Raw genomic sequence first — 27,377 nt, 5'->3', positions numbered from 1 at the left:
GTACAAAAGTTTGAGAACCGCTGGCATAGACTGTTTCATACTCTGTACCATAGGCCCCAACTTTCCTGGTGCCGGTGGGTACTCGCGCCCCCCTGGCCCTGCCCCGACTCCACCCTTTCCCCGCCCCTGCCCCGCCCTCATTCCAACCTCTTCCCCAAAGTCCCTGCCCCATTGGACCTCTTCCCCGAGCGCGCCACGTTCCCCCTCCCTCCCAGCACTTGCTGCGCGAATCAGGTATTTTGCGGTGCAAGCGCTGGGAGCCAGGGGGAAAAAGCGGGCACTCGGTGCCCTCAGGGGAGGAGGAGGAGGTGAGCTGGGGCAGGGAGCTGCCGATGGGTGCTGAGCACCCACCAATTTTTCACCATGGGTGCTCCAGCCCCAGAGCACCCACGGAGTCAGTATCTATGCTCTGTACAATGGATCCCTGCTCTCAGCTGGGACAGGGACTGTCTCTCCCTGTGTGTCTGTGCAGCGCCTGGCCCAATGGGGCCCTGATTTCAGTTGGGACCTCTAGGTGCTGACATACTGTGGACACGTAGATATTCATCTTTAAATCTCCCCCTGTGATCTGCATGCCAGGGCTCCTCCAAACGTCTCTCACACTGTGGCGCACATCCTAATTGATTGTTTACTTCACCAGCTTCTTCTTTATCATTCTGAGGACCATCTTCTCCCCCGCTGGCAACAAAACCATCCCTAAGGCAACCACACTGATTGCTTCTATGGAAAAGCACTATTACTAATGTATGTAGGACCAAGGCCAATCTGGGATGGTTTATCCTATGTCTCAGGGGCACAGTTTGATCTGGGAGCCTGTACTCAGCAGCTCAAAGAAAGGGCGGATTTTCTCCCCAACAAAAGGGGCTGGTGGGAAAGTGAAGATCGGGGCCTCATTGCCAGCATCATAAAACGCCACCAACCCCCCTTCATAGTCCACATAAATCCGGATCCTCCTAGGGACCCCATGTAGATACAAAGGAGTTTCAGGGCAGGTGAGCGCCCAATGCTGTTCCCAGTATTTCCGCACGGCCCAGATCCTCTGCTCTGGTGTAAATGTGCTCACTCCTTTCCTCTTAACAGGCTCCAGGGCTACTCCCACGACCCAGACTGCCCCTTCTCCAACTTCCACCTCCCAGGAATGCCTCCCAGAGGCAAAGCCCTCAGAGGCCAGCACGCAGGGAGCAGGGTCAAATCTCTCGGGATGGTCGGGCAGATCCTGCCGGGCGACTCCCCAGTGCACACTTTTGCCATCCGCGGACACGGCGAGCCAGGGATTTGCCGTGTCTGGATCCAGAGTCACTTCAGCTGCACAGAGAGAGAGAATTAAAAAAATCAGTGTTAGAGGCAGAGCTCAGCTGTGGGGCAAGGTTTGTGTCAACATACAGCACAGCAAGGGCTGTGTCTCATGCCTTAGGTTCTGCTGCCATCTTGTGGCCACTCACAGTAATTTGTTACAGCCCCTCTCCAAGCCTATTTTTCATTTCCCGCCTCACCCAATTTTTTTGCTCTGATCAACTTCTGTCCTTCAAATCACAGATACAATTTCCTTTCCCATCCAATCTGATTGTTAAACAGTGACTGAGTCAGTCATAAGGTGGGCCCTGCCTGTCTGGAAGCATCACCAAACCCAAGAATTCAGACATTATGAATTAGCCCAACCCCAATCAATGGAATTTTCTTTTAAAATAATCATTGGGTTCTTGCTATCTTCCGCCTTTTTTAAGATGCCTAGTGGTCATATTTTTGGGGGGAGGGGGAGAGTTTCTCTGCAGCCACAAGGGCTAGAATTTTTTTTTAAAATAGTAAATGAAAATGAGATTTTCCCATAATCACTTGAGTCCAAGAGCTGGATCTTAAAAAAAATAAAATAGAAAATACACAAATGTCATGAGACTTGAGATTAAAATCACAGGAGTTGACAATACCGTAGTAGCTAGTAATAACTCCCTGCAGTGGGCATTGCATAGAATCACAGAACAGTAGGACTAGAAAGGACCTCAACAGGTCTTCTACTCCAGTCCCCTGCACTCAAGGCAGGACCAAGCATTATCTAGACCATCCCTGACAGGTGTCTGTCCAACCTGCTCTTAAAAATCTCCAATGACAGAGATTCCTAGAGGCTCTGGCAGTGCGAGGTCCTGTTTGTAGCCCTGACTCCAGCAATTAGTTTGATTCCTGCTGCTTCTGATGTCCCAAACCAAACGTGTTCTCCTCACATCAGGAAAACAATCCCATCAATAATGCCAATCTCCCAACGACCCCTTAGAAATTTACCTCTGTCCGGTTTTGGTTCAGGCAACAGATTCACTAAAGGAAGAAGAGCACAGAGAGGAGATCAGATTTTGTCGATGACTATCATGGACTTAGTCACAAGAGGGGAATGAGGGGCTGGACAGAGGAAGAAACAGCACAGAAAACCCACAGACAGATCTTTCTAGTGACTTGGAATTTTATATGGGCTAGTTAAGAAACAGCATGTAGCCAGTGATTTTAGTTTATTGTTCATTTATTGTGTGATGGTATAACTAACATATTATATATAATCATTGTATGTTAGAGTTAAATTGTAGGATTATAGAAGTATAAGATTGATTAGTAGTTATTAAGGATAATTATGTCTTATCTAAGTAAGTAGGGCTGAAACACAAGGCCTACCGGCTGAGGCCTGTAGATTTTAGCTTAATCATACTAGGCCGTAGAGTTAAGGAATGCTGATACACCTCTACCTCGATATAACGCTGTCCTCGGGAGCCAAAAAATCTTACCCCGTTATAGGTGAAACCGCATTATATCGAACTTGCTTTGATCCACCAGAGTGCGCAGCCCCGCCCCCCCGGAGCACTGCTTTACCGCGTTATATCCGAATTCGTGTTATATCGGGTGGCATTATATCGGGGTAGAGGTGTATAAGTACGTGACCGTAGAATAACCTGATGCCCTAAGATTACGGGAAAAGATGTACCAATGAGTGATATTGCAAAAAACTAACAGTAAAAGTAATTTTTTGCTTACAAGATACTTGATAGTCACATTTTTCTAACCACAGAGTGCACTATGTGCAGAAATGCTAATGAGGTATAGGAAGAATCATATTATAAAAAGAGGGTGCCTGCATTAGGAAAATTGAGAGCTCCCTCTGGGAAACTCCAGCAGGAACCATCCCTCTACTGATGATCGATCCATGAGAGACCCATCAGACCCTAACACTATCTAGGAGGATGTGAGTATAACTATGTTTGTAACTTGTGCATAGGTCTGTATGGAATTTCTATATGCCTGGGTACTCATAACTTGAATGGTAACTTTAATAAAACTTGTAAATCAGACTAGACCTTGTACTTGTGAATGTCTTTGTGGTCAGTGCCCTTGGTCATTACGTGTTCCTAGAGACTCTAAAACTGAAGCAAGTAGCAGAGGTGACTTTCACTCTGTTAAGCTTGATACTAGTCACCAGAGCCGAACCTACAGCCGTGTAATCCCACATTACTAAATTCACTGTAAATAAAATAAAAGGCTACATGCATTTAGGGTGGTTTGGCTCTTTCACAATCACCCAATAAGAAAGAGACCTTGGGGCTGATTTGCCCCCAGTGTTAATCAAGACTAACCCCACTGGAGTCACTAGAATTAGGATGATGTGAAACCAGCGTCAGTGAAATCCGAATCAGACCAGCCCCTGTGTAAACACACTCATGCCTCCTGAACTTCTCCATCTCTCCGTTACCTTTCAGCTTCCTCAGCGCATCCTGGAGGAAAGCGAAATTTTGAGAAAACAACCAGAGTCTCCATTTAGGTTCAGGAGAAGCAGGCGCTGGAGCCTGGAATGTGCCCATCTCACATCTAGAGAGAGAGAGACCCAGGGTGATGGCCCAGCCCAGGCACCAGGGAGAACAGCTGGGACTGGAGCAGAGTTCTCAGAGTCACCTGACCCTAAGGTCTGGGCCGGTCTGGACTCTGGGGAAATGGCAGCAGCCCCAGGACGTTGAGGATGGAGGGAAGATTAGAAGCTTCACAGGGAGACCGTCCCACGCGCTCCCTGCCGGGCCCTGAGGAGACATGTCCCTCACCTGGTACCTGAGCCCCTTCCCAGCATCGGGAAGCACAAGGGGGAGTGAGAAGGAGCCGCCTACCTGCTCAAAGTGCTTCTGACATCCTAGAGGAGAAAGAGATAGAGAAACGGGAGCTCAGTGCCACATGCTGGGTACCCACCCAGCCTGCTCTGGAGGGGACTCGCTCTGCATCACAATCAGTCTGATGCCCGGTTCTCCACATTCTGGATCCGCACTCCCTGAAGGCAGCTCTCTGAAGGACTTCATCTCTCAGTTTCCATCAGTGGCTCTCTGATGGAGACCAGAGTTTGGGGTTTGGCCTTCGGGGGAATTTTCTTCCACTCCATTCAGGACAAAGGAAGATTTTTCTCCCCTCAAAGAACCTAATCATTTCTCTTTTGGGCTGCGCAGATGCAGAGCGCTGTTGGGATCAGTGACGCCTGGGGCCCTGCGACGGTGGCTTCGGGAGCCCTCCGTTCCTTGCGCTGGGGGTCTGGGGTGTGTCTCGCACAGTCTCACCTGCATGAATTCACTCGCGGGCTGCTCGCACTTCTCCTCCATCTGCCCGATCAGGGTGTTGAGACGGGAAACCTCCTCGGTGAGTCGGCAGACGTTTTCATCCTTTCTGGCGGTGACCTCTTTCTCCAGCTCGTCCAGCCAGGCCAGCAAGAGGCGCTCTTGTTCTTGCAGAAACTTGTGCAGTTTCTCAAATCGATACTCCATCGTCTCCCTGTCAATTTCTATTTGTCTCTGTGATGGACAGGGAAAGGCCAGGAACAGAGAGAGAGAGAGTCATGCAAACTGTCCAGTCTCTGAAGTGTTCTTCAGGGTAATTGTAAAAGTAACTTGCAAGGAAGAAAAAATGGGATTTAAGTTCCTCTTTGTCTCAAACTGGGCCTCTGAAAACTGAGAGAACCAGTCACTGTTTAATGACCGTGATTTGAATATTTAAAGAAACCCTTTGCCCTCATTCTCCATTTCCTGGATCAGTCTCCGTTCCTTTAAAGCAAAAGATGATCTTTGCTTTACGAAGAGGAAGTATTTAATGTCTCTAGACAACACGTCCTTAGTGCTTCAGTGTCACAAGTTATTTGTATCTTAGAGACCAACAAATTTACGAGTTTTTTCATGAAGTTGATGGATTTCCACTCCATACGGCTAAATGCAGTGCCTTGGTGCCACAAGTACTCCTGTTCTTTTTGTGGATATAGACTAACACGGCTGCTACTCTGAAACAAGTTATTTATATGGTTGCCATCACTGTAGTAGTTGAAGAACACACAGTCTTTACTGTATTTATTTTCACAACACTCCAGTAAGGATAGAACCCAGGAGTCCTGACTCCCAGCTTGCATGCTCTCTAGCCATAAGACACTGCTCCCCTCTGCAGCTAAAAATGAACCCAGGCGTCCTGACTTCCAGCTTCTCCTGCTCTAACCACTACACGCCACTCCCCTCCCAGAGTCAGGAATGGAACCCAGGAGTCCTGACTCCCAGACCTCCCCTGTTCTACCCACTAGATGCCACTCCCCTCCCAGAACAGGGAAGTTCTATTCTCCCCAGGCTACAGATGGGTAAATTGAGGCACAGAGCGACTCAATAACTTGTCCAAAGCCACCCAGGGAGTCCGGGCAGAGCAAGTCAATGAACCCAGCTCTCCTGCATCCCAGGCTTAGCATCCTAACCACTGAATCGTCCTTCGTCTTCTCACATGGGAACTTCCCTGTGTGAATTCGCTGGCTACAGGATACCAGTGGCAGTTACCAGCAGTTCCTGGCTTTGCTCTTCCTCACACGCTATGAGAGCCAGAATCTCTTCTCTCCCCTTCTCCAGAACATCCATCCGCCTCCAGATTTGCTCCTGAAAGAATTGGAGAACAGAAGTTTTGTGGGGCTCCTCCCCTCCTCCCTGTTTAAAGACACTTAGTGAGAACAACTAGAAAACACGACCCAGACCAGTCGCTTTGTGGGATGAGACTTCAGTTGCCCTTTGGTGAATGTTCTCATTTCCAGTAACAAACGTGTAGGTTATTACCAGTCCCATCACTCCATCCTAGTTCTGGATTCCACAACACAGGGAACCAAAATTACCCCCACCCCCATTCCTCCTTATAGCAGACAACTTTTAACTTCCCAGCTATAATCTGAGAGGCAAGGTGGGAGAGGTAATAACTTTTGTTGCAGCGGCTCTCAGCCTTTCCCGAATACTGTACCCCTTTCAGGAGGCTGATTTGTCCCAAGTTCCACCTCACTTAAAAATGACTTGCTGACAAAATCAGACCTAAAAATACAAAAGTGTCAGAGCCACTACTACTGAAAAATTGCTGACTTTCTCATTTTCACCATACAATTATAAAATAAATCAATTGAAATATAAATATTATACTTACATTTCAGTGTACAGAGCAAGATAAACAAGTCCTTGTCTGTCTGAAATTTTAGTTTGTCCTGACTTCGCTAGTGCTTTTTATGTAGCCTGTTGTAAAACTAGGCAAATATCTAGATGAGTTGCTGTAGCCCCTGGAAGACCTCTGCATATCCCTGGTTGAGAACCACTGGTTTATTGGACCAACTGCTGTTGGCAAGAGAGACAAGCTTTCGAGCTGAAGAAGAGCGCTGCGTAAGCTCGGAATCTTGTCTCTCTCACCAGCAGAAGTTGGTCCAATAAAAGATATCACCTCACCCCTTTGGCCCTCTAATATCCTAGGACCAACACGACTACACCATCACTGCATACAGCTATAATCACATACGAACGGCCACACTGGGTCAGACCCAAGGTCCATCTAGCCTAGTGTCCTGTCTGCCGACAGTGGCCAATGCCAGGTGCCACAGAGGGAATGAACAGAACAAGGAATCATCAAGTGATCCCCACTAGTCAGATTCCCTCTCACCTTGTACTCCTGGGCAGCCTCTTGAATGGGAACTACAGTGTGAGCTCTGTGCTCCCTGGATCTGTCACACACCACGCAGATGGGGGTTTGATCCTCCTCGCAGAACAGTTTCAGAGCCTCCTGGTGTTTCCCGCACACCGTCTCCCCTCCCAGCTTGGCCTGTTGTTGCTCATCCTTCAGCTGTCCGATGATTAGGTCTACGAGAGTCCCCAGCTGCCTGTTGGCTCGGAAGTTCCCCTGGGGAAAGATCTCCATGCAGCAGGGGCAGAAGACATCTGTATCCAATCCCCCCCAGCACTGGGTGATGCAGGCTCGGCAGAAATTGTGCCCGCAGTCTAGAGTCACCGGATCATTAAAATACTCCAGGCAGATGGGACAAGAAGCTTCGTCCTCAAAAGTTTTTGCTGGATCGGCAGCAGCCATGACTCCGTCTGAGTGCCAGAGAGAATTTGTTTCATTTCCTTCTTCCCAGAAAAGGACTGAGCCTTTGTTAACGACAGGGCGTTTCCCTGCCTGTAACATATTGCTCAAGTTTTTTGGGGGGGGGAGGCGAGGATGCTCCCAACAAAACTGCTTTGTCAGCCTTGCTGCCCTTCCTTGCCCTCAGGAGAAAGCGAAGTTCTTTGGCAATCTGCCTTCCTGGCAAAAAAACCCAAAAAGTTGTTCTTAATTTGGGTTAAAATTATTTTAGTGAAGAGAAGGCAACTCAGCTTTTAACTCCGCTCAGCAGCTGGCGTGAAAGCCTGTAGGGGAGCCTGGGGCGGAATTCGAGCTGTTCACCCCAGTTAAAAGTGTCTTCGCTGCTGTTTTAACTAAGGCAGCGGTTCTCAAACTGGGGGTAAGGACCCCAAAGTGGGTCACGACCCCCTTTGATTGGGGGCCCCAGGGCTGGCTTAGACTTGCTGGGATCTGGGGCTGAAGCCTGAGCCCCACTGCCCAGGGCCAAAGCCAAAGCTCGAGGGCTTCAGCCCTGGGCAGCAGGGCTCAGGTTACAGGCTCCCTGCCTGGGCCTGAAGCCCTTGAGCTCCCCTGGAACTGAGCCCATGTCACAGCTCTCAGAGCATCATGTGCTGCAGGTGGAGGTGTAGAGCCCCTTCCCCATAGGCACTGACTCAGTGGGTGCTCCAGGGTTGGAGCACCTGGGAAAAAAATAGTGGGTGCTCAGCACCCACCAGCAGCCCTGACAATCAGCCCCCGCCCCCCCCCCCCGGTCCCCAAGCGCTTCCGGCCCGCTGGTGATCAGCTGTTCAGTGGTGCACGGGAGGTGGAGGGGGCAGGAAGAGGCGGGGGAGGGGCTTGGAAGAAGGGGTGGAGTGGGGTCAGGGCCTGGGGCGAAGCAGGGATCGAGTCCCCCCCTGGAAACTCAGGAAGTCAGCACCTCTGCCCTTCCCCATATACTAAACCGGCTTTTCAATAGGGATCTTGGATCTCCACACTCCTGCCATGTTCTGTCTCCAACCCACCCTGGAGGGAATGGTGGAGGGGTTGGAGCAATGTCACATAATGAAATGACAGCCGGGGGGGGGGGATTACCCCTGTAAACAAGGTTTTTCTCCCACACAGACTCACAGAAAGGTCTGCAACCCCACAGAGCTGGCAGCTCTGGAATCTGCAGTCCTCAAGGCAGGGGAAATACCCCCTCAACGAGATTTCCCAGATGGCTTTAAAGGCTTTTTTTTTATTCAGTTATTCAAGACAAGGGGCTCTGGGAGTTTGAGAAACTAAATTCTACTTTATTATTTCAAAGCAAGAAATCAGGTAGAACATCTCACCCAACCCAGCGCCCAGCCCAGCACATTGCGTCTCCTGGTCCCTGCAGCACCAGCGCAACATTTCAGAGTTGGTAGAAAAGTGCAGAGAATCTGTGGGAGATGCCAGGATCCCGTCACCCCAACAAACGCTCCAAGCGCAGGAAATCCAGGCGCTCAGGTTGAACGGGAGCCAGGGGACAGGGAGTATTTCCGTCATTCCCATTCAAGGTGATGCCGTAGATGGGGAGGAGGTCACTAGATGGGTTATCATGATCCCTCAAATCAGTGATGGGGTTGGCCGGACTTCAAGGCTGGCCAAGCCTGTTGATGTCCCAAGCTTCCTCCTCTACTCTGCACTGCCTTGTCCTCTTATGAATAGGGGATGACCCCTACCCTTCCAGCCTATCACTACCCTTGGAGTGTCATTCATATCTCTTTAGAATTCAGGGATGGCTTCACCCAATGTTCATAGGACATTTCCTGTCTCTTTCTGCCCTCAGGGCAGTGAGTTAAGTTCTCACCTCCCATTATACGCTCTCTCCCCCTCCTGACTGAATCTCCCATCACCGCAGGGGTCAGGCAGTAACTTCCTTCCCCAGTTCGGTCTCTGCTTCTCACCCTGTGACTCTCACACTGTCCAGCCGGGTTCGTGCAGAATGTTGTTCATAATTTTCCCACCGCTTTAACACTAAAATCTGATGGCAAAGGGCGAGGGAAAGGCAAAGATAAAGTAAGAAGGGATTATTCTGGCAAATGGTCATTCATCTTGTGACATCTTCAAGATACCTGCTCTACGTCCTGTCCAACAAAATTAAAATCCAAGGATGTGACCAAACAACCTTCAGTTCCTGCCCTCCCCCTGCCAGAATATCTCCGGCCTGGTGTGCTGACTCCTATAATTTTCCTCCAGAACAAGAGAAATCACTGTAATTAAAAAAGGATGAGTGTGGAGAAGCATCTAGAATCGGAGGAAATTGTTATGCCAATATTCAATTATTAGCGGTAAAATGGCAAAGTTTGAAGAGATTTAATCTCCAGGTTCAAGAATGAAAGAGCAAGGAGTGTTTTTAGATCAATATGTGATAACATGAGAGGAAGTTGGAAAAATCAGAGGAGAGACGTCAACATCGGATAATGAGAGAAAAGGGGCAAACATCTGAGGGGATATTTAATCAATTGTAGGTAATTAGGCCCCAGTCCTGCAAAGATTTAGGGCAGGTCTACACTACAGCCGGGATCAAGGCTCTGAGATCGATCCACCAGCAGTCGATTTAGAGGGTCTAGTAAAGACCTGCCAAATCAACTGCAGATCGCTCTCCAGTCGACCCCTGTACTCTACCCCCAACCAGAAGAGTAAGGTAAGTCGACGGGAAATTTTCTCCCGGCGACCCCCAGCAGTTTAAACGCTGCGATAACTCGTTATTCACGTAGCTGGAGTTGCGTAGCGTAGGTCGACTTACCACAGTAGTGAAGACATACCCTTAGTCTTGTGCTTCATTTTATGCATAGTGAATAGTCCCCTTTGAGCGCAAGAGATTTCTCACTGTGAATAATTTTAAGCATGTCTTCCCATGATCGGGGGGCAATATGGTGGAAAATTGGGCAACATTTTTAGGGGACCTTATATCAATCTTTGATAAATGGGGCTCAAACAAAGAATACACTGAATATTTCATAACGTAATAGAAAAGTGGGAAGATCTGAGGGCATTCCATACCCATATTGAGTCAATGAACAGAGAGTACTGATTTGCCCCGGCCTGCCTGTCACACAATCAGCACGAAGCCAGCGGTGATGTTGCTTTGACAGGGAAAGGGGAAGGGAAAAGGGAGGCAGAAAAGGACAGATGCATGGGCTGGACATTTAGGTATATCTCCATATTATATTATTATAGTGCAATTAACTTCCTGCTGCTGGCACTGCGTGGCCTCAGCGATCACTCCCATCCCAGCTCCCTTCTGGGTCCTAGCAATAAAGTGGTTTTCTGCAGGCCCTTTACCCCCAACCTCCTACTCATCAGGGACTCTGCATCCCCTCTAGACATCCTGGCAGGTGACAACCTCGCCCCAACAATTCCCTTCCTGCTGCAGGGAACACACTTCTCGGTGACGCTGACCCTGTGTGTGACTCGCGCTCTGTTGCAGGTTGCTATCCTTAGAGGAGGGCAGAGAGAAAGCTTCTGGACAGATCCCTCCTGGGCTGGGGGCAGAGGTATAGAGGTTCGCTAGCTGTTGTGTTATCTAGAGCAGTGGCTCTCAACCTTTGACCACTGTCCCCCTTTCAGGAGTCTGGTTTGTCTTGCCTACCCCCAAGTTTCACTTCTCTTAAAAATGACTTGCTTACAAAATCAGACATGAAAATACAGGTGTGTCACGGCCACTGTTACTGAAAAAGGGCTGCCTTTCTCATTGTGACCATATAATTATAAAATAAATCGATTGAAATATAAATATTGTCCTTACATTTCAGTGTTTAGTCTATAGAGCAGGATAAACAAGTCTGTAGCGGGGTGGACACCCGCTCCTGCCCTGAAGGGCTTAAAACAGCCAGGGAGAGGGCTGTGGCAGGGAAAAGCTAGGCTGATTGGGAAAGTAGTCACAGCTGGGCTATGCCCCAATCAGGCCCAGCTGGTCCCTATAAAAGGCTGTGAGCCAGAGGCCAAGAAGTCTCTCTCTCTGTATTCAGAGAGAGAAGGGCTTGGCTGCAGGGAGCTAGACACAGGGTACCTGAGTGGAGCAGGGCTGGGGAAAGGCTGAGGAGCTGGGGAGCTCCAGCCTGGAGAGCCCCAGGCTGCGGCCTAGCAGAAGGCCAATGGGTACTGGGGATTGCAGAGGGCAGCCCAGGGGTAGGCCAAGGCAGCAGGTCCAAACCCAACCTTGCCAGTGATGAGTGGCTGATATTGCAGTCTGCCCCAGGGCATGGGGCTAGACGATGACTGGCAGTAGCTTATACTGAGGTGAGGTGGGAATAGTGGGTGGGGGTTCCCTGGGGAGGGGAGACCCTAAGACTGAGGGGTTACTGCTAAGGGGCAGCACCCCAGGTAAAAGGGCACCGGGGTCCAGGGAGGGACACGGGGGTCAGAGGACAGGTGGCTCACCGGCCTGCAGAGGGTGCTCCGACAGCTAGAATGAGCTAATTCCCGGAAGTCACCAGCAGGAGGCGCTGCAGGGGTGCGTCTGCTCTTCTACAAAGTCATTGTATGAAATTTTAGTTTGTACTGACTTTGCTAGTGCTTGTTATGTAGCCCGTGGGGAAAACTAGGCAAACATCTAGATGAGTTGATGTGCCCCCTGCCAGAGCTCTGCGTATCCCTGGGGTACGCATACCCCTGCTTGAGAACCACTGATCTGGTGGGTCCCTGCTCATAGTGGGGAGGTTGCACTCATAGGTGCTGGAAGTAGGGGTGCTGCCGGACCCCCCGGCTTGAAGTGGTTCCCATCATATACAGGGTTTGCAGTTTGGTTCAATGGCTCTCAGCCCCCCACTGTACAAATTATTCATGCTCCCTTGGCTGCACTAGCTCGGTTTCTTTCTGGGTCAAACGCTGCTGCCACTGCTGTGATCTGGGCCTGGGACCCCTGCCCTGGTGAGCGGTTGCTGGTCCCCCAGCAGTGTGTCTATGCCAGGGACTTCAAAGCTCCCTATGTCAACCGCCAAGGACGGGACTTTGGCTGGAACAAGCCCCCTGAGGCAGCCCTGGGCTTGGCCGACAGCAGCTCCTGAGCCGGAGATTCCAGCTGATTGTGAGAAAATGTAGGGAAGTGCTGGGGACGGGCAGGAAAGTGATGCTGCCCAAATGGTTCCAGGAGTTTCTGATCTCACAGCCCCCCCGGAGTATCTGCTCCCTGGTCTGTGAATGCACCTGAGGGAGGGATAATCTGATCGTGCGTTACCAGGGACAAGTCCCTGCTCTCACTCTGCCCGGGATCTGTTCTGGGGGCCAGCCAGGGAGATTCAGAAGGGAACTAGGGGGGAGGGAGATGGGGTTCAGGGGGAACAAGGATGGGTCCCTGTGGAGTTTCCCCATTGTCTGTCTGGGGATGGATTTGCAGAAGGGGAAGGGTGAAAAGTAAGACAGAGATGGAGAGAGGGGAGGGAAGAGAGTGACACACGGGAGAAGGGAAAGTATGTTTGGGGTGGGAATTAGTTATATTAAAATTGAACCCCATTATTGACCAAACAAGTCCCCTTGATTTCCACAGAGATGGGTAAATCTCCCAAATATTAAACAGGTTTCAGAGTGGTAGTCTGTATCAGCAAAAGCAACGAGGAGTCCTTGTGGCACCTTAGAGACTAACAAATTTATTTGGGCATAAGCTTTTGTGGGCTAAAACCCACTTCATCCGATGCAACAAGGACTCCTCGTTGTTTTGGCCAAATATTAAAGTGCCAGTATTGCCAACCCCCAAATGTTCAAAAATCATGAGTCAGGCTCCCCAAAAAATCACGAGATTGGCTTTAAAATCATGAGATTACGTAAGAATAAGCTTTGGGGATCTTTTTATTTGCCTTCTGCTTTTTGAGCCATTAGGTTGCACTGGGGTCACATTTTGAAGCTTTCTCTACAGCCACGAGGGCTAGAAACTTATTTTTTCTTTAAGAAGGAAGGCCGAAATCATCACTTGACTCCAGGAGCTGGGGCTTTAAGGAAAGCAATCGTTATCACAAACCTCCTCGACTAAAGGCTCTACAGGGACATCATGCAGGAAAATTATGAGACTGTGGTAAGGGATTCCTGTCCCCTCGTTACTGTGGGGTCTGTGATGAACCCACTTTGATTTATGCTCAGATTCTTACCTAGTCATTTAGAGTTATGGGGCAATCTAAATGACTAGGTAAGTCCCAAACTGTAGTGTGAGAGACTTTCGTCTGCACATCCCAACGTCCCTTGCGTCCTTTTGTGGATCTGGGCCAGGTCCCTTAGGCAGGAACCCAGCTCAGGGATTAGAATCACTTTAGAGTAGTGGCTCTCAACCTTTCCAGTCGACTGTCCCCCTTTCAGGAGTCTGATGTGTCTTGCGTACCCCCAGGTTTCACCTCACTTAAAAAACTACTGGCTTACAAAATCAGACCTAAAAAGTGTCACAGCCACACTAGGACTGACAAATTGCTTCCTTTCTACCACATAATTATAAAATAAATCATTTGGAATATAAATATGGTATTTAAATTTCAGTGTATAGAGCAGTATAAATAAGTCATTGTATGAAATTTTAGTTTGTACTGACTTTGCTAGTGCTTGTTATGTAGCCTGTTGGAAAACTAGGCAAATATCTAGCTGAGTTGATGTACTCCCTGGTAGACCTCTGCGTCCCCCCAGGGGTACCTCTGCTTGAGAACCACTGCTGTAGACTATTTGTTTTTTCTTTTTTAAATTAATGTATTTGGCAAATATAAGGACCCGTCTGTAGCTGCGTGGAGGGGATTCCCTGGGACTTGTAGTGCTCAATGCACCTGTTTCCCAGTCATTAACCCATTGCATGGCAGCCACCCACCCTGTGTGGGGGAGATCATGGGAGAGGAAAGAGGAGGGGAAGGGGGTCTGCCTCTCCCAGAATTCACTTCCTGATGCTGGGGACACTGACTTTACGTGTGATTTGTTTTGCAGACTTCTGGAGTGAAAGGACAGAGAGAGAGAAGTATTAGGACATGGTTTCTGCCCGGTCACAGTTTTCTGTTTCATGGGGGGGGTGGAGTTTAGGGAGGGGGCGGTTTATTAGCTGTCCTATCCGTAGGGCTCTGGTTCTCGTTCAGACGGGGGAAGGCGGCACCAATCTGTTTCTGCTTCTCTTCCTGGGTCAGATCCTCCATTGTGAGCTGGGAGCCCGGACTGAGCAGCGAGGGGAGAGACCGGCATTAACCCCCCTCTGTACCCTACCCAGGTGGGGACTTTCTCTGGTGGTTGGAACCAGCCCCCTGGGGCAGCCCCGGGCTCTGCTGACCTCAGCTGGAGACTCCAGGTGATGAGAGAGAGAGAGAGAGAGAAGTGGGGGCGGGGAAGGGGCTGCTGGGGGGGCAGGAAAGTGACTCTGCACCAACAGGATCTGAGTTTGTTTGCAGCAATCAGGGGCGTCATTTTGGAAAAAAATCGAAGGGGGCCCAAAGTCCTGTCAGCCGATGGAGTATTATGGGGTAGCCGTGTTAGTCTGTAGCCACAAAAACAAATCTGTTAGTCTTTAAGGTGCCACCGGACTCCTCGTTGTATATGTGATTACAGTAGGACCTCAGTGTTACGAACTGACCTGTCAACCGCATGCCTCATTTGGAAGCGGAAATATGCCATCAAGCACTAGAGGCAAACAAAAAAAGCGAATACAGTACAGTGCTGTGTTTAAACGTAAACTACTTTTTAAAAAAATGAAAAAGTTTAAAAAAAAAAAAATCTGACAAGGTAAGGAAGCTGTTTCTGGGCTTGTTTCGTTTAAATTAAGATGGTGAAAAGCAGTATTTTTCTTCTCCAGACTAACGTTTCATAGCTGTATTACGTCAATGTTCAGTTGTAAACTTTTTGAAAGAACAACCAGCGTTACGAACATTTCAGAGTTACGAACAACCTCCGTTCCCGGGGTGTTCGTAACTCTGAGGTTCTGCTGTATATTACATCGTGCAAAGTTGGGATTGGGGGGAGGGTTAAATTACACTTCTGACAGCAGTGAGTCGCTTCTGTCCTGCTGCCTAGCATCTGCTCCAGGGTCCCAACTCAGGAGGAGAAATAGGTATGGGGTCGGGGGGACCATGAACAGGTCCCAGTCTGTCTCCTTGTGCCTTGGAGGATGGGTTGTTAGGGAGGAAATGGATGAAACATAAGAGGTGTAGAGAAAAAGGAGTGAGTGGAGAAAGGGTGACAATAAAGGAGTTTTGTTGGAGGTGGTTATTTCTTTTAAAAATCTAATCCCTTTAGTGCCCGTGCAATATTCCCCATTACATCCTTGGAGATGTGGAATACTCCTAGACAGATGGAGTTTAAGGGCAGAAAGGATTGCCAGATCATCCAGTCAGACCTCTTGTCTCTCACAGGCCACTGTACCCCCTTCCACCCCCCAGTCACCTCCACGGCAAACCCAACAACCAGAATTAGACCACAGTATTATAGTCCTCAGGAGATCAAGCTAGAACAGGAGGCCCCTGCAGTGGCAGTAAATTGACTATCAGAGGGGTAGCCATGTTAGTCTGTATCCACAAAAACAACGAGGAGTCTAGTGGCACCTTAAAGATGAACAGATTTATTTGGAAGAAGTGGGTTTTTTACCCACAAAAGCTTATGCCCAAATAAATCTGTTATCCTTTAAGGTGCCACCAGACCCCTTGTTGTTTTAGAGAATTGACTGAGATATATCCAGACGAACCCTGGAGGTGACTTGTTCCCCGCACTGCACAGGAAGGTTAAAAACAAACTAAGATGCCTGCCAATCTGACTTGGGGGGAAATTCCTTCCTGACCCCGAATAATGCAGTTAGAGTTGGAGCATGTGAGAGAGAGAATTCTCAGTACCACCTCAGAGGGCTGGCCCACCCCGTCCAATGTCCCATCTCCAATTCTCTGATGCTTCAGAGTGGTGGCTCTCAACCTTTCCAGACTACTGTACCGCTTTCAGGAGACTGATTTGTCTTGCATACCCCCAGGTTTCACCTCACTTAAACGACTTGCTTACAAAATCAGACAAAAATACAAAAGTGTCACAGCTACTAGTACTGAAAAATTGCTTCCTTTCTATCATATAATTATAAAATAAATCGATGGGAATATAAATCTTGTACTTTTCAGTGTATAGTATATAGGGCAGTATAAACAAGTCATTATCTTTATGAAATTTTAGTTTGTACTGACTTTGCTAGTGCTTTTTATGTAGCCCATTGTAAAACTAGGCAAATATCTAGATGAGTTGATGTACCCCCTGGAAGACCTCTGCGTACCCCTAGGAGTACACATACCCCTGGTTGAGAACCATTGCTTCAAAAGAAGGAGAGGGAAAAGAAAAGAACACCCCCAAAAAATCCTAAGATAAGTAGGGGGGTAATTCCTTCCTGGCCCCTGCAGGTGACTGGCCCTGAAGCATGAGATTTTAGAAATTTAAAACATGAATGGAAAGGGATCCTACAGCTGCCAAAAATTTCCTCAATCTTAATGTGCTCTCAGGGACATGTTTGTTCCATCAGAAATGTCAGGTTTTAAAGGACTGAATGAGGCAAGGTCCTGTGTTGTTGAACAGTGCAATGTGTGATCCTGTCATTAGAGATTATTTCATAAGACACTCACACAAGGGGGCAGAATTAACATTGCCTGGGCACCCTTGATTCTGGCCCTGCCTAACTCTGAGTGCTGGACTTTGCAACCTTAATAACATTCTTTTAATGTGGATTTTGTAGGTAACATTAATATAAATCCCCTCCAGTTTTGCTGTTTGTTATAATTATCCAATGTAGCAATGTACTGTAATCCTCTCTGATTTTGCCCCTTTTCCTCCCAATATCAGTTGTTGTTGTTGTTCCACCCCTCCGATTTCTTTTCCCTTTCGTCACAAGATTTTTGATTTAAAATCCCCTCAGATTTTGTTCAGTTTTTCTTTATAGATTGTTAATATATTATCTGCATAGCAGTTATTTAGAGAAACAAATAACATTTATTAATATATAACCCCACAGATAATGCCTTTCTTCCAGTCTAGTTAGCCAACTTATGTGAATCTTTTCAAATTTTCCTCATTGTCTTTCTCAGTTATATACTGATACAAAAATCTCTTTAAAAGCTTGCTTTTAAGAGTTTGCTCTCTAATTATTGTCTAATGGGGGGGATCTAAAGTGGAGAATGCAGCTGGATTAGTATTGGCCTCCTGTTACAGAGCAGGTGGAGATGTGTTGGGATGCACTCCAAGACCTTTTCCATTTGGCTTATCCAGAACACCTTGTCCAGTTCTGGGAGGACACTTCCTCCAGTTCTCTGGGATCCAAAAAACTCAGTTCAATTCTGGATTTCCTGACTCAGGTTCCTTTATCTGGCATACAGTGACAAGCGTAGGGGGTGGGTGTAGGGCGTACCACACATCCAAACTTTAGGTGGTCAGCCTCTTCCTTTATAGACATTTAAACGTTACATTGCATTTGCTATACATTGCACCGCATATTTTTTTTGATTGGCTTGGTTACTTTGCAGGAGCCAATCCCTGTACAGTGTGCTCTGTCCATGTGGTGTTCATGTGGAACCTGATCTTTACCTTCCAGGTTTATCTTTCCATAGTCTCTCTCAAGATGTTGCTAGCACAGACATCCTGACTCCAGCGTACTGTTTGTCAAGCCCCTATTGGGGATTGGTCCTGCTTTGAGCAGGGGGTTGGACTAGATGACCTCCTGAGGTCCCTTCCAACCCTGATATTCTATGGTTTACAACTTAACCTTCCATTCACCGTCCTAGTTATGCCCATTAAGGAATGAGACTAGTTACTTATGTCAAGCCAGGCCTACAGGATAGAAATGAGGAGCCTCTAGGACCCCTAGAAAAGGGGGGGATTCTCTACATACCTGGGATTGTCCTAACGGGCTGTTGTATTAATTTACATGGAAAATATAGGTTAAAAGTGCTAACGTAACCCCGTCACTGTCTAACCTTAAATTGTGTTAAACACGATCAGGGGCTTGGAATACAGACACCTCCGCTTGTTTAGTACCTTGGCAAACACACCATTAAAAATCATTTTATCCTTTTATACAGTAGAACCTCAGAGTTACAAATGCCTCGGAAACTGAGGTTGTTCGTAACTCTGAATTGTTCGTAACTCTGAACAAAACGTTATGGTTGTTTCAAAAGTTTACAACAGAACATTGACTTAATACAGCTTTGAAACGGCTGTCCCTTTATTTTTTTAGTAGTTTACGTTTAACACAGTACTGTACTGTGGTGGGTTTTTTGGGGGGGGGGGGGGGGGGCGGGTCTCTGCTGCTGCCTGATAGCGTACTTCCGGTTCCAAATGAGGTGTGTGGTTGACTGGTCAGTTTGTAACTCTGGTGTTTGTAACTCTGAGGTTCTACTATAAAAGATAAAGAAAAAGAAGGAAAAAATTTAAAGCATTTGACATGTAAAGTATTAATTAAGGCTTTCATTTTAACAAGATTCCTCTTTCCCTTTCCCTTTAGTTGGGGACAGTTTTTAGAAGGAAAAATCCCCTGGTTTGATAGTCTCTTAGATAGTAACAAAGATGATAAAAGACCAATTATTGGGTAAAAGAGAAGAAGTTAGTTGAGAAGGGCTGGGTTAGTTGCTGCTGCTGTTAAAATCCAATCCTGTTTAATCTGAGAGGCTGTTTGGAGCTGGTAGGGGTGACCGTGTCATCTGGATCCCTCTCTCTGGTGTGGACTGGTCAGGACATGTCTCAGGCAGGGCTGGATTTGAGGGCAGGTGACTGTATGGGGTGCTGGGTTTGGGGGACGCCGGGCTTGGGGGTTGCTGTTTTTGTTAGTGACAAAAGAGAAAATAGAATGTTTGAAGTAACATGTTTCAGGTATTCCATATGTGGATTCATTTTTCACTAACCGCCTAGAATGTTCTGGACCTTTGTAGAATCTTGTGGAACCTTCTAGACATTCTGAGAATTTTCCTCCAGCCTCCTAGAATGTTGTCAGCCGCACCCTCACGGGTAGATAAGGGGCAGGGCATCGCCAGTCAGTCTGTGAGATATAAGAACAAACTGAAGTGAGAGCCCAGCTGCGATATTGTGAACCTTGTTTTATTGTGTCATTGTGAACGTGTACTTGTGTTTTAAGACTTCAAGAGTGTGAAATGGGCTAAAAGTGCAATAAAGTTTAACAAATGGGGAGTGGAGAGCGCCAAAGACGCACCTCGCCTGGGGCGCCGTTTGGTCTAGGGCCAGCCCTGGTCTCAGGATTAGGACGAAGAAGGTCTAGGGTCCCAGGAGATGGAGAGGATGAGAGCCATGATGGTGAAGCATTGCTTCAATAGCCTCTATCTGTTCTTCCATCTTTTCCTCTCAAAGCCTCTTTCTTTAAGGACCCAAAAAGGGAGTGATGGGTGCACTAGCCCATCCCCTTATTATTTTTCCACCAATGAGGCCTAATATATGTTCATTTAGTTAATTTCCAGTTCCAAGTCTTCTGTTTTCAACAAGCAGGATTTCTACACAGTCCTTGAGTTATATCAGGAGGCCTTTTTTGTAGACTAATTCACTCTGTCTCCCTTTCGTACCTTTTTGCCGTCACCATTTGTTATTATAGGTTATGGTGACATTCTATGAACTTTCACATACTTTTTACAGTTGAGATCCCAATTAGCATAAATCTGTGGGCCCAATTATCATAACAGCCCAGCTCATGTATTGCCCTTTTCTCTCTTTAATTATGAAATAATCATATAAAAATCTCTCACCTATTGACCTTTTTCGTTCCTGAATGAACAGATACTCTATAAAATCCCTGCAGATTTGAACCCTTTTTTTTTGGTCCCGTTATCAAATGATTGCATACAATTCCCTTAGATTTTCTCCTTTATTGAATATTAATATCAGTCTCTCCGTTTTTGCCATTTGTCCCCCTGTAGTTATCAAATATTGATATACGCCCTTTCTCAGATTTGAGCGCGTTTCCCCACCCTTTTTTGACTGTACCAGCTTCGTGTTTTGGAGGGAAATTATTTCTCTGGTTCACTCCCCAGAAGGGATGTGGGAGACAGGGCCTAATTATCTAGAATGGATTTAATACCCCTTTTATGTTTTGCCCCTTTCTCTCATTATCTGATATTAATTAAAACACTATGTCCTCAGACGTTCTCAACTTCATCTCAATGGCATATTGATCTAAAACCGCTACTTTCTACCCCTTTCTCCTTATTTTTTCTACTCTCAGATCCAATCTCCGCACACTTTGCCCCTTGTCCTCTATTTTTTTTTTATTGATGTAAAAATCTCCTCAGGATTTGGATTTTTCCCACCCCTTTTTTTTTTTTGGCCAAGTTTGCCGCTTGTGCGCCCCTGCCCCCCATCTCTGCTCCCTGTGAGTCCCAGAGATGCCACTGTCACTGATGACACACACACTAGTTAGCACTCGTGGGAGCTGATCTGGTTATGAGAGCATGAAGGGCAGGCCACAGTGAAGGGGATATTAAGAGGAACACCCCCCCCCCCCCCCCCCCAGCTAGAGGAGAAAGGAGACAGAAAGGGAGAGAGAGACTGAACAGGGCAGCAGGAGCAGTAAATGAGGAGAGAGGTTCCCAGCTTCTAGGCCGGCCCAGATCTATTCCCTGCATCATCCCTGGGCAGATTGATTTCCTGGGAGGGAGGTGAGGAGCAGAGGGAGGAAAAGCCAGTTTCTGTCTCTGCCAAGTCCCCGTGCTGCTGGGAGGACGTGCTGCCCCAAACCTCCAAAGCAACCCCTTTGATTTTGCTCTTTTCTAGCGTTTGGCTCAGCGACTCTGTTACTGGGAGCTGCTAGAAATGTCTCGATGGGTTTAGTCCCGGTAAGAGGGGCCAGGTCTGTGCTGGAATAAAGTGATCCAGCGTTTTCCCAGCCTGCCGGAGTCTAGAGCCTCTGTCTGCAGGGAAAGAACCGAGAGGGAACTGGGGTGTGAAATGGACTCAAGCCCCTTCTGAAATATCCTGTTGCCCTGCTCATCCTGACAGGCTGCAGAATCATGTCCAGGAAAATGACTGGCTCAGGCTGGGGATTTTCAGGGAGCTGCTGGGGGCAGGGCGGAGGGAGTCTAGAGGGGCAGAGGCAGGAAATATACAGGGGGAGAAAGTGGTGGGGGGAGGGCAGGTTACAGGTTGGGATAAACTGCTGGGTTGTGTTCAATCTGGGGCCTGATTTTTGGAGCAAGCCCATGGGGGAGGTAAATTCCACCATTTGATGAACAGGGAACAGCCCCACCAGACAAGGCTGGGAAAACGGACCAGACTCCCAGTGCTGGAGTCTGAACCCACTAGGCAGAGGCTGCTGTGGAATACGAAGGGGACACCCAGCGGTGAGGCCCTGGGGAGAGGCCCCGTCCCCTCACCCCCAGCTGCTGGGAATAGGGAGGGAGTTGGGATTCCTGTCCCTGGACCCTGCTCAAGGGCTCTGCCCTCCTGTACCAGCCTCTGGCTAGTAAGCCTGAGATAAATAGGAAGGCCCCTGCCCTCCTCCATCGGCTGGGAGTACAAGGGGCTCTCTCTTTCTCCCCACCCTGAAGCCTCCTGGCTGCTCTGAGCAGGACGAGGGTGGGATTCTGCTTCTCTGGCCCTCCCAGAGCTTCCATTTTATCAGCCTTCTCCCCCATGACTAGTGGGATTGTGGCTGGGGCAGCAGGTGCTGAGTGGGGGACTCCTGTTGTTCTAGATGCCGGTGACCTTCGAGGAGGTGGCTGTGTATTTCATCCAGGGGCAGGGGGCTCTGCTGGACCCTGCTCAGAGAGCCCTCTACAGGGACGTCATGCAGGAGAACTACGAGACGGTGAACTCGCTGGGTAAGGGATTTCTTCTTCCCGTGGTTATTGGAAACTGCCACATCTGTGAGGTGCCCTGTTGAGCATCTGCTCAGGTTCTTCCATGCTTGCTTCAGTGTTGGGGGAGTGGGCTCCGTCTTCCCTAGCTCCAGTGGGAGACAGAGTTGAAACTGAGATCGGGGAGACAGAAACATATGTATAGCGGAATCAGTCAATCAGGGCGGCTGCAGGAAACTTGCATAGATCTTTCCTTCTCCTCTCCGGTGCTGAAGCTGCTCTCACAGTAGAGGAGCAGGTAGGCAGGAGCAGAAATTGTAATAAGGCGACTCGCCTCCCTTCTGCGCCTCTGCTGCTCCCATCCCGTTTCCTTCCCTGCAGCACCAGGCCTGGGAGAGGGGGCATGTGATGGGGTCCCCGGAGTGAAACCTAGAACTGGGATACCGCTGGGCTCCCTGTCCCTGATTTTGTGACAAGCTGCAGACTTACAGACGTCCACAGGCAGGGACACACCCAAGTTACATGAATGCTACTCCAGCCACTCATGAATTAAAATAGAGGCTTCAGCCAATTCCTTCCAGCACCTCAGCATAGTACCCCTGAGCTGCACCGTCCTGTCCTGGTCAGAAGCCTGACCAGTGTAAGGTCATTACCCAGGCCGCCCCTCCCTCAGTGTGGAGAGGATGTGCACCAGCCTTCGTACCCGAGCTGAGATTTCCCCAGCACCTCAGCCAAACCATGCTGTTTTAAGTAAAGTATAAAACAGATTTCTTAACTAGAGAGAGAGCGATTTTTTTTTAAAGTGATTAGAAGTGGTAGGTATGAAAAATCGGAGAAAGTTACCAAAGAAAAAAAAAGAAAAATGTACGATCTAAACCTTATTCCATTAGGCAGTATTTAGATCAGTTTTCTTACTCCACTGGGTGTTTAAAGTTCTTAATACACAGACTTTTCCTTAAGCCTGGACCAGTCTCCTCAGATGATCTTTGTCTTCTTGGCATTCCTCTTGCTTCCAGCATAGATAGGGGAGGAGAAAGGCAGAGACATGTTGCAACTGATCTTGTATAATGCCATCAATCCATATGCCTGAGAGACAGTTCATAGAATTGTAGAATGTCAGGGTTGGAAAGGACCTCAGGAGGTCATCTAGTCTGACCCCCTGCTCAAAGCAGGACCAATCCCCAGACAGATTTTTGCCCCAGATCCCTAAATGGCCCCTTCAAGGATTGAATTTACAACCCTGGGTTTAGCAGGCCAATGCTCAAACCACTGAGCTATCCCTCCCCCCGGACATGTCCCAGTGAGCTCAACTGAGTCACAGTGATCAAGTAATCCCCCATTGTGTGGACTTGGGCAACTGTCACTGAATTGTAAATCCCTTGATTACAACTCCCCTGATCATTAATGGTTGTGGGGCACCCTCCTGGGCGGGGGTCCTTTGTATGTCACTAGCAAACTTACAGTATATTTCAGTAACAACCATACAGCACAATCTCATAACTTTATACACACTAATGATACACCTATTCGGACAGAACAATGGGTTTCAGCAGATCATGACCTTTCATATGATATATGGCATGCTTTGTATGAAATATCACAATTACATGACAGTGGTGATTATGGGGGATACAGGTTGCTATTTTGAGGTGCAGTGCCTCACAGGGTGAAGAACCTCTGGAGCTGTAGGAAAAGCAGAGGTGGGTCGGCAGAATTGATTGGGGGGGGGGGGCTGAACTGATGTGGGAGATGGGGCAGAACAGGTAGGGGCGGAACGCATACAGAGTTGGAGGGGGTGGAGGGGACAGGCAGATGTGGCATCATTTTCATTTTTGTTGAAAACGATGGACCCCACACACACACCCTTTCTCAGACCACTTTCAGTGCTGGTCTCTCAGATTCTTAGATATGGCAGTTCAACATCCTTGATCTTCCTGGGCTGGAGGAAATGTCTGTTCCAAGTGTCCCTCAAGCTCCCAGGCCCATGGCACCTCAGGCGTTTGCCCTAAAACCTGGAAGGTTTTCCCTTCTGGAGCATGAATGTTCAGGAGAACGCATGGACTTCCTGCTCAAATCTAGAAACTTCCCACAAAACTGGGCTTTTCTAGGGATTCAGATAATTGCATCTTCATGGTGCTCTTGACAGGACAAGAATCCTATTTTGTCTTGCAACCAGGGGGATATAGGATCTCTTTCTAGACAGGTTCTTGATTGGGTCTGAGTACTAGCTTAGGTCATTTCCTTTCCAAAACAGCACAATGCTTCATTCAGGTAATTTTGCCATATATCCCTGGTCTTCAATGTATTCTCTTTCCTGACACTGGGAAGAGATGTGGTGGTGTTTGTCTGAAATGCATTTGGACAAAGAGTTCTGCGCTCTCTCTCTCTTGGTTTTTCGTCATATCTTGGGGGAAGGAAGAGGGGGGAAAAAACAAGCCCTCTATTATGGTTTTCTTGTTGGTTCAATTTTCTTGATCTTTTAAGTTTCCCTCTTGTTTGTGGAGATTGGTTTTAGTATTGGCTACTTCCCTGCCGTAATGGATCATTGATCACCAGGTACCTAAGAAGGAGAAAGGTAAAAATTATCCACCCATCCATCGTTTCCCCTTCTCTGAAGTGGGCTCTGGTGCTCCATGAGACCCGACAACAATTTTACATTAAATTCCAGTTGAAGGGGAAATGTCTCAATCCTTCTTTATTTCCCCCATGGAACCTAACAACAGAGAGGTGGAGAAAACTTAGGATTCCCACCTTTTGGGATCTTGCTTTGCTGTAAACCTTCATTTCCGTTTTTGTGTACCAAATGAATAAGTAGATGAAGTATCCTGCCTGGAGATGGCGAATCTTCTGTAAAGTTTATTCATCAGAACTTTACTCCTGGGGGAATTCTGCGCCCAAAAAATAAAAAAAATTCTGCACTCCTTATTTTACAATTCTGAAAAATTCTGCATATTTTATTTGTCCAAATAACACCATATAATCATGCCAGTTGCAATTATTTTGATCATTTATTTCAAAATGTCTCTCGGCAAGTACGTCTGTAACAATAAAGACCCCCAAAAAAAAAGATTCTGGTAATTGTTTCTGACAAGTAGATTCCTTACCAGGCATACAGTAACTCCTCGCTTAACATTGTAGTTATGTTCTTGGAAAATGTGACTTTAAGCGAAATGAAGTTAAGCAAATCAAATTTACCTATAAGAATTAATGTAAATGGGGGGGTGGGGGGGTTGGTGCCAGGGATTTTCTTTTCACCAGACAAAAGATGTTATTACATATACAGTATAAGTTTTAAACAAGTTCTAATCTTGTCTGGGGACCTGCTCATGAGCTCCCTGAGCTTCTCCTAAAGCAACCGTGTTGATATCAGGTGGGATATTTCCCAGGGAATGCCTTGCTGCTAAATGATGAACTAGCACTCGGCTGAGCCCTCAAGGGTTAACACATTGTTGTTAATGTAGCCTCACACTCTACAAGGCAGCATGTAGGGAGGCAGAAGGGAAGAGAGACAATAGACGCAGGGCTGCAGCTGTAAACACTTCCTTGGGGAAACTGAATGTGATGATGAACCCACACTATCCCTCTGGAGCGCACCACTCCCTCCTCCGGACAGCGCATGCATGGCTGCACAGGTGTCAACTTTCCAAAGTACCAGTGGGGAAGAGTGCTCAACTCCCAGCTCTGCCTCAAGCCTGGCCCCGCTCCACCCCTTCTGCCGATGCGCTCCTCCCCCCTTTACCCCCAGAGCCTCCTGAACGGTAAAACAGCTGATTGCTGTGGGTGGGAGTCGCAGGGAGGGAGGGGGAGTTGCTGATCCGCGGGGCCACCGAGAGGCAGGAGATGTTATGGGGGTGGAAGGGAGCAGAGAGGGGGGGCTGCCAGTCCACCCTGGTTCCAAGCCCCCACTGCCAAACAACTTTATAAGGAAATATTGTGCAACTTTAAATGAGTATGTTCTCTAATAGGTCAGGGACAAAACAGCGTTAACCGGGACGTCATTAAGTGAGGAGTTACTATATTAATACAGAACTTTTTCCCCCCACAGAAAATACATTCTGCCCCAGAAGTTCTGCAGTTCCGCCTTTTGCCCACCAGAGGCTGCTGTAGCGCCAGAACAGCCGGCTGGGTTCATGCTGCTTGCCGTTCTGGCACCACAGCGGCCTCTGGTGGGCGAAAGGCTAAACCGCAGCAGTTCTTGGGCAGAAAAGTATTTTCTGTCGGGGGTCAAAAATCTGCAGGAGATATGAATTCTGCACATCCGCAGAGGCGCAGAATTCCCACAGGAGTAGAACTGATAGCTCGTCTTCTCAACTTTGGCATTTGTCTTGAGAGTTAGAGAGACAAAATGTTCACAGAACATCTCCATCTTCTGGCACGACATTGTGACGCTAGAAAAAATTATTTTATTTTATCTCCATGCTCCTAAAATGAAGAGGAGTAACCCAGTTGTAATGGATCACTGAGCACCAGGGGCTCACTTCAGAGAAGGAAAACTTGCAGACAGGTAAGTAACTTTCATCTTTCTCAAAACCCTATCAGTTCTTGTGTTTTCTTTCTTCTCTTTGCTGTTCCCCTTTCTTTCCCTTTGACTCTAGCACTGGGAATGACCCTAGTCTGAATTCTCTCTATATCCTAGCAGGTGAAGAGATGCTGAGTGAGAATGAAGAGGAGAATCTCCAGTAGGGAACCCCTAAGCAAGTGGGACGTTATCAGGAAGATCTAAATGGAACGGTTCCTGGAGCGTTGACCACGGATAATCTTGTGAGAATCATTGCAGGTCAGAGGGACAGCAGAGAAACCAATTGTGGAAGGAAGTAATTAAATCCATTACTTGTGGGGAATGGTGCAAAGACCTCAAGGAAACCACAGCCCAGCAGAGAATCCACACACAAGAGAGAAAAAACACACACACACAACGCACGGCAAAAACTTCAGTTCGAGATTGCACTTTATTAGACACCAGAAAACCCACACAGGAGAGAAACTATAAATGCTTTGTGTGTGGAAAAAGATTTAGTGACAACTCGCACCTTATTGGACATCAAAGAATTCACACAGGAGAGACCCTATAACTGCATTGACTGGGAGTTGGTTTGGCGACAGAAGCACCCTTTATTACGCATCAGAGAATACCCACACAGGAGAGAAACCCTACAAATGAATTTATGGTGAGAAACATTTTTTCAGCGCTCACATCACAGAATCCATACAGGAGAGAAAACACATAAATGCCAGGCCTGTGGGATAAATTTCAATCGGAGGTCA

At 47.7% G+C, this 27,377-nt stretch overlaps 1 protein-coding gene across 1 annotated transcript; it reads right to left on the bottom strand.

Moving 5' to 3' along the window:
- Positions 1-787: 787 nt before the first annotated feature.
- Positions 788-7,365, bottom strand: LOC135888427 (zinc finger protein RFP-like). The gene is made up of 7 exons (XM_065416233.1): positions 6,943-7,365; positions 5,814-5,909; positions 4,569-4,799; positions 4,131-4,153; positions 3,725-3,840; positions 2,275-2,307; positions 788-1,305 (listed from the first exon to the last, which is right to left on the bottom strand). The coding sequence occupies exons 1-7, from the start codon at positions 7,363-7,365 to the stop codon at positions 788-790; spliced, it is 1,440 nt and encodes a 479-aa protein (XP_065272305.1).
- Positions 7,366-27,377: the final 20,012 nt, after the last annotated feature.

The sequence above is a fragment of the Emys orbicularis genome, chromosome 13 (assembly GCF_028017835.1).
Source record: "Emys orbicularis isolate rEmyOrb1 chromosome 13, rEmyOrb1.hap1, whole genome shotgun sequence".
Taxonomy (NCBI): Eukaryota; Metazoa; Chordata; order Testudines; family Emydidae; genus Emys; species Emys orbicularis.
This window is presented reverse-complemented; position numbering and strand designations above follow the sequence as displayed.

Coding starts and splice junctions, on each gene's coding strand:
- LOC135888427 (XM_065416233.1), bottom strand. CDS start 7,365: ATGGCTGCTGCCGATCCAGCAAAAACTTTTGAGGACGAAGCTTCTTGT. Junction 2,308..3,724: donor TGCGCTGAGGAAGCTGAAAG/GTAACGGAGAGA, acceptor TTCTTCCTTTAG/TGAATCTGTTGCCTGAACCA. Junction 1,306..2,274: donor TGAACCAAAACCGGACAGAG/GTAAATTTCTAA, acceptor CTCTCTGTGCAG/CTGAAGTGACTCTGGATCCA.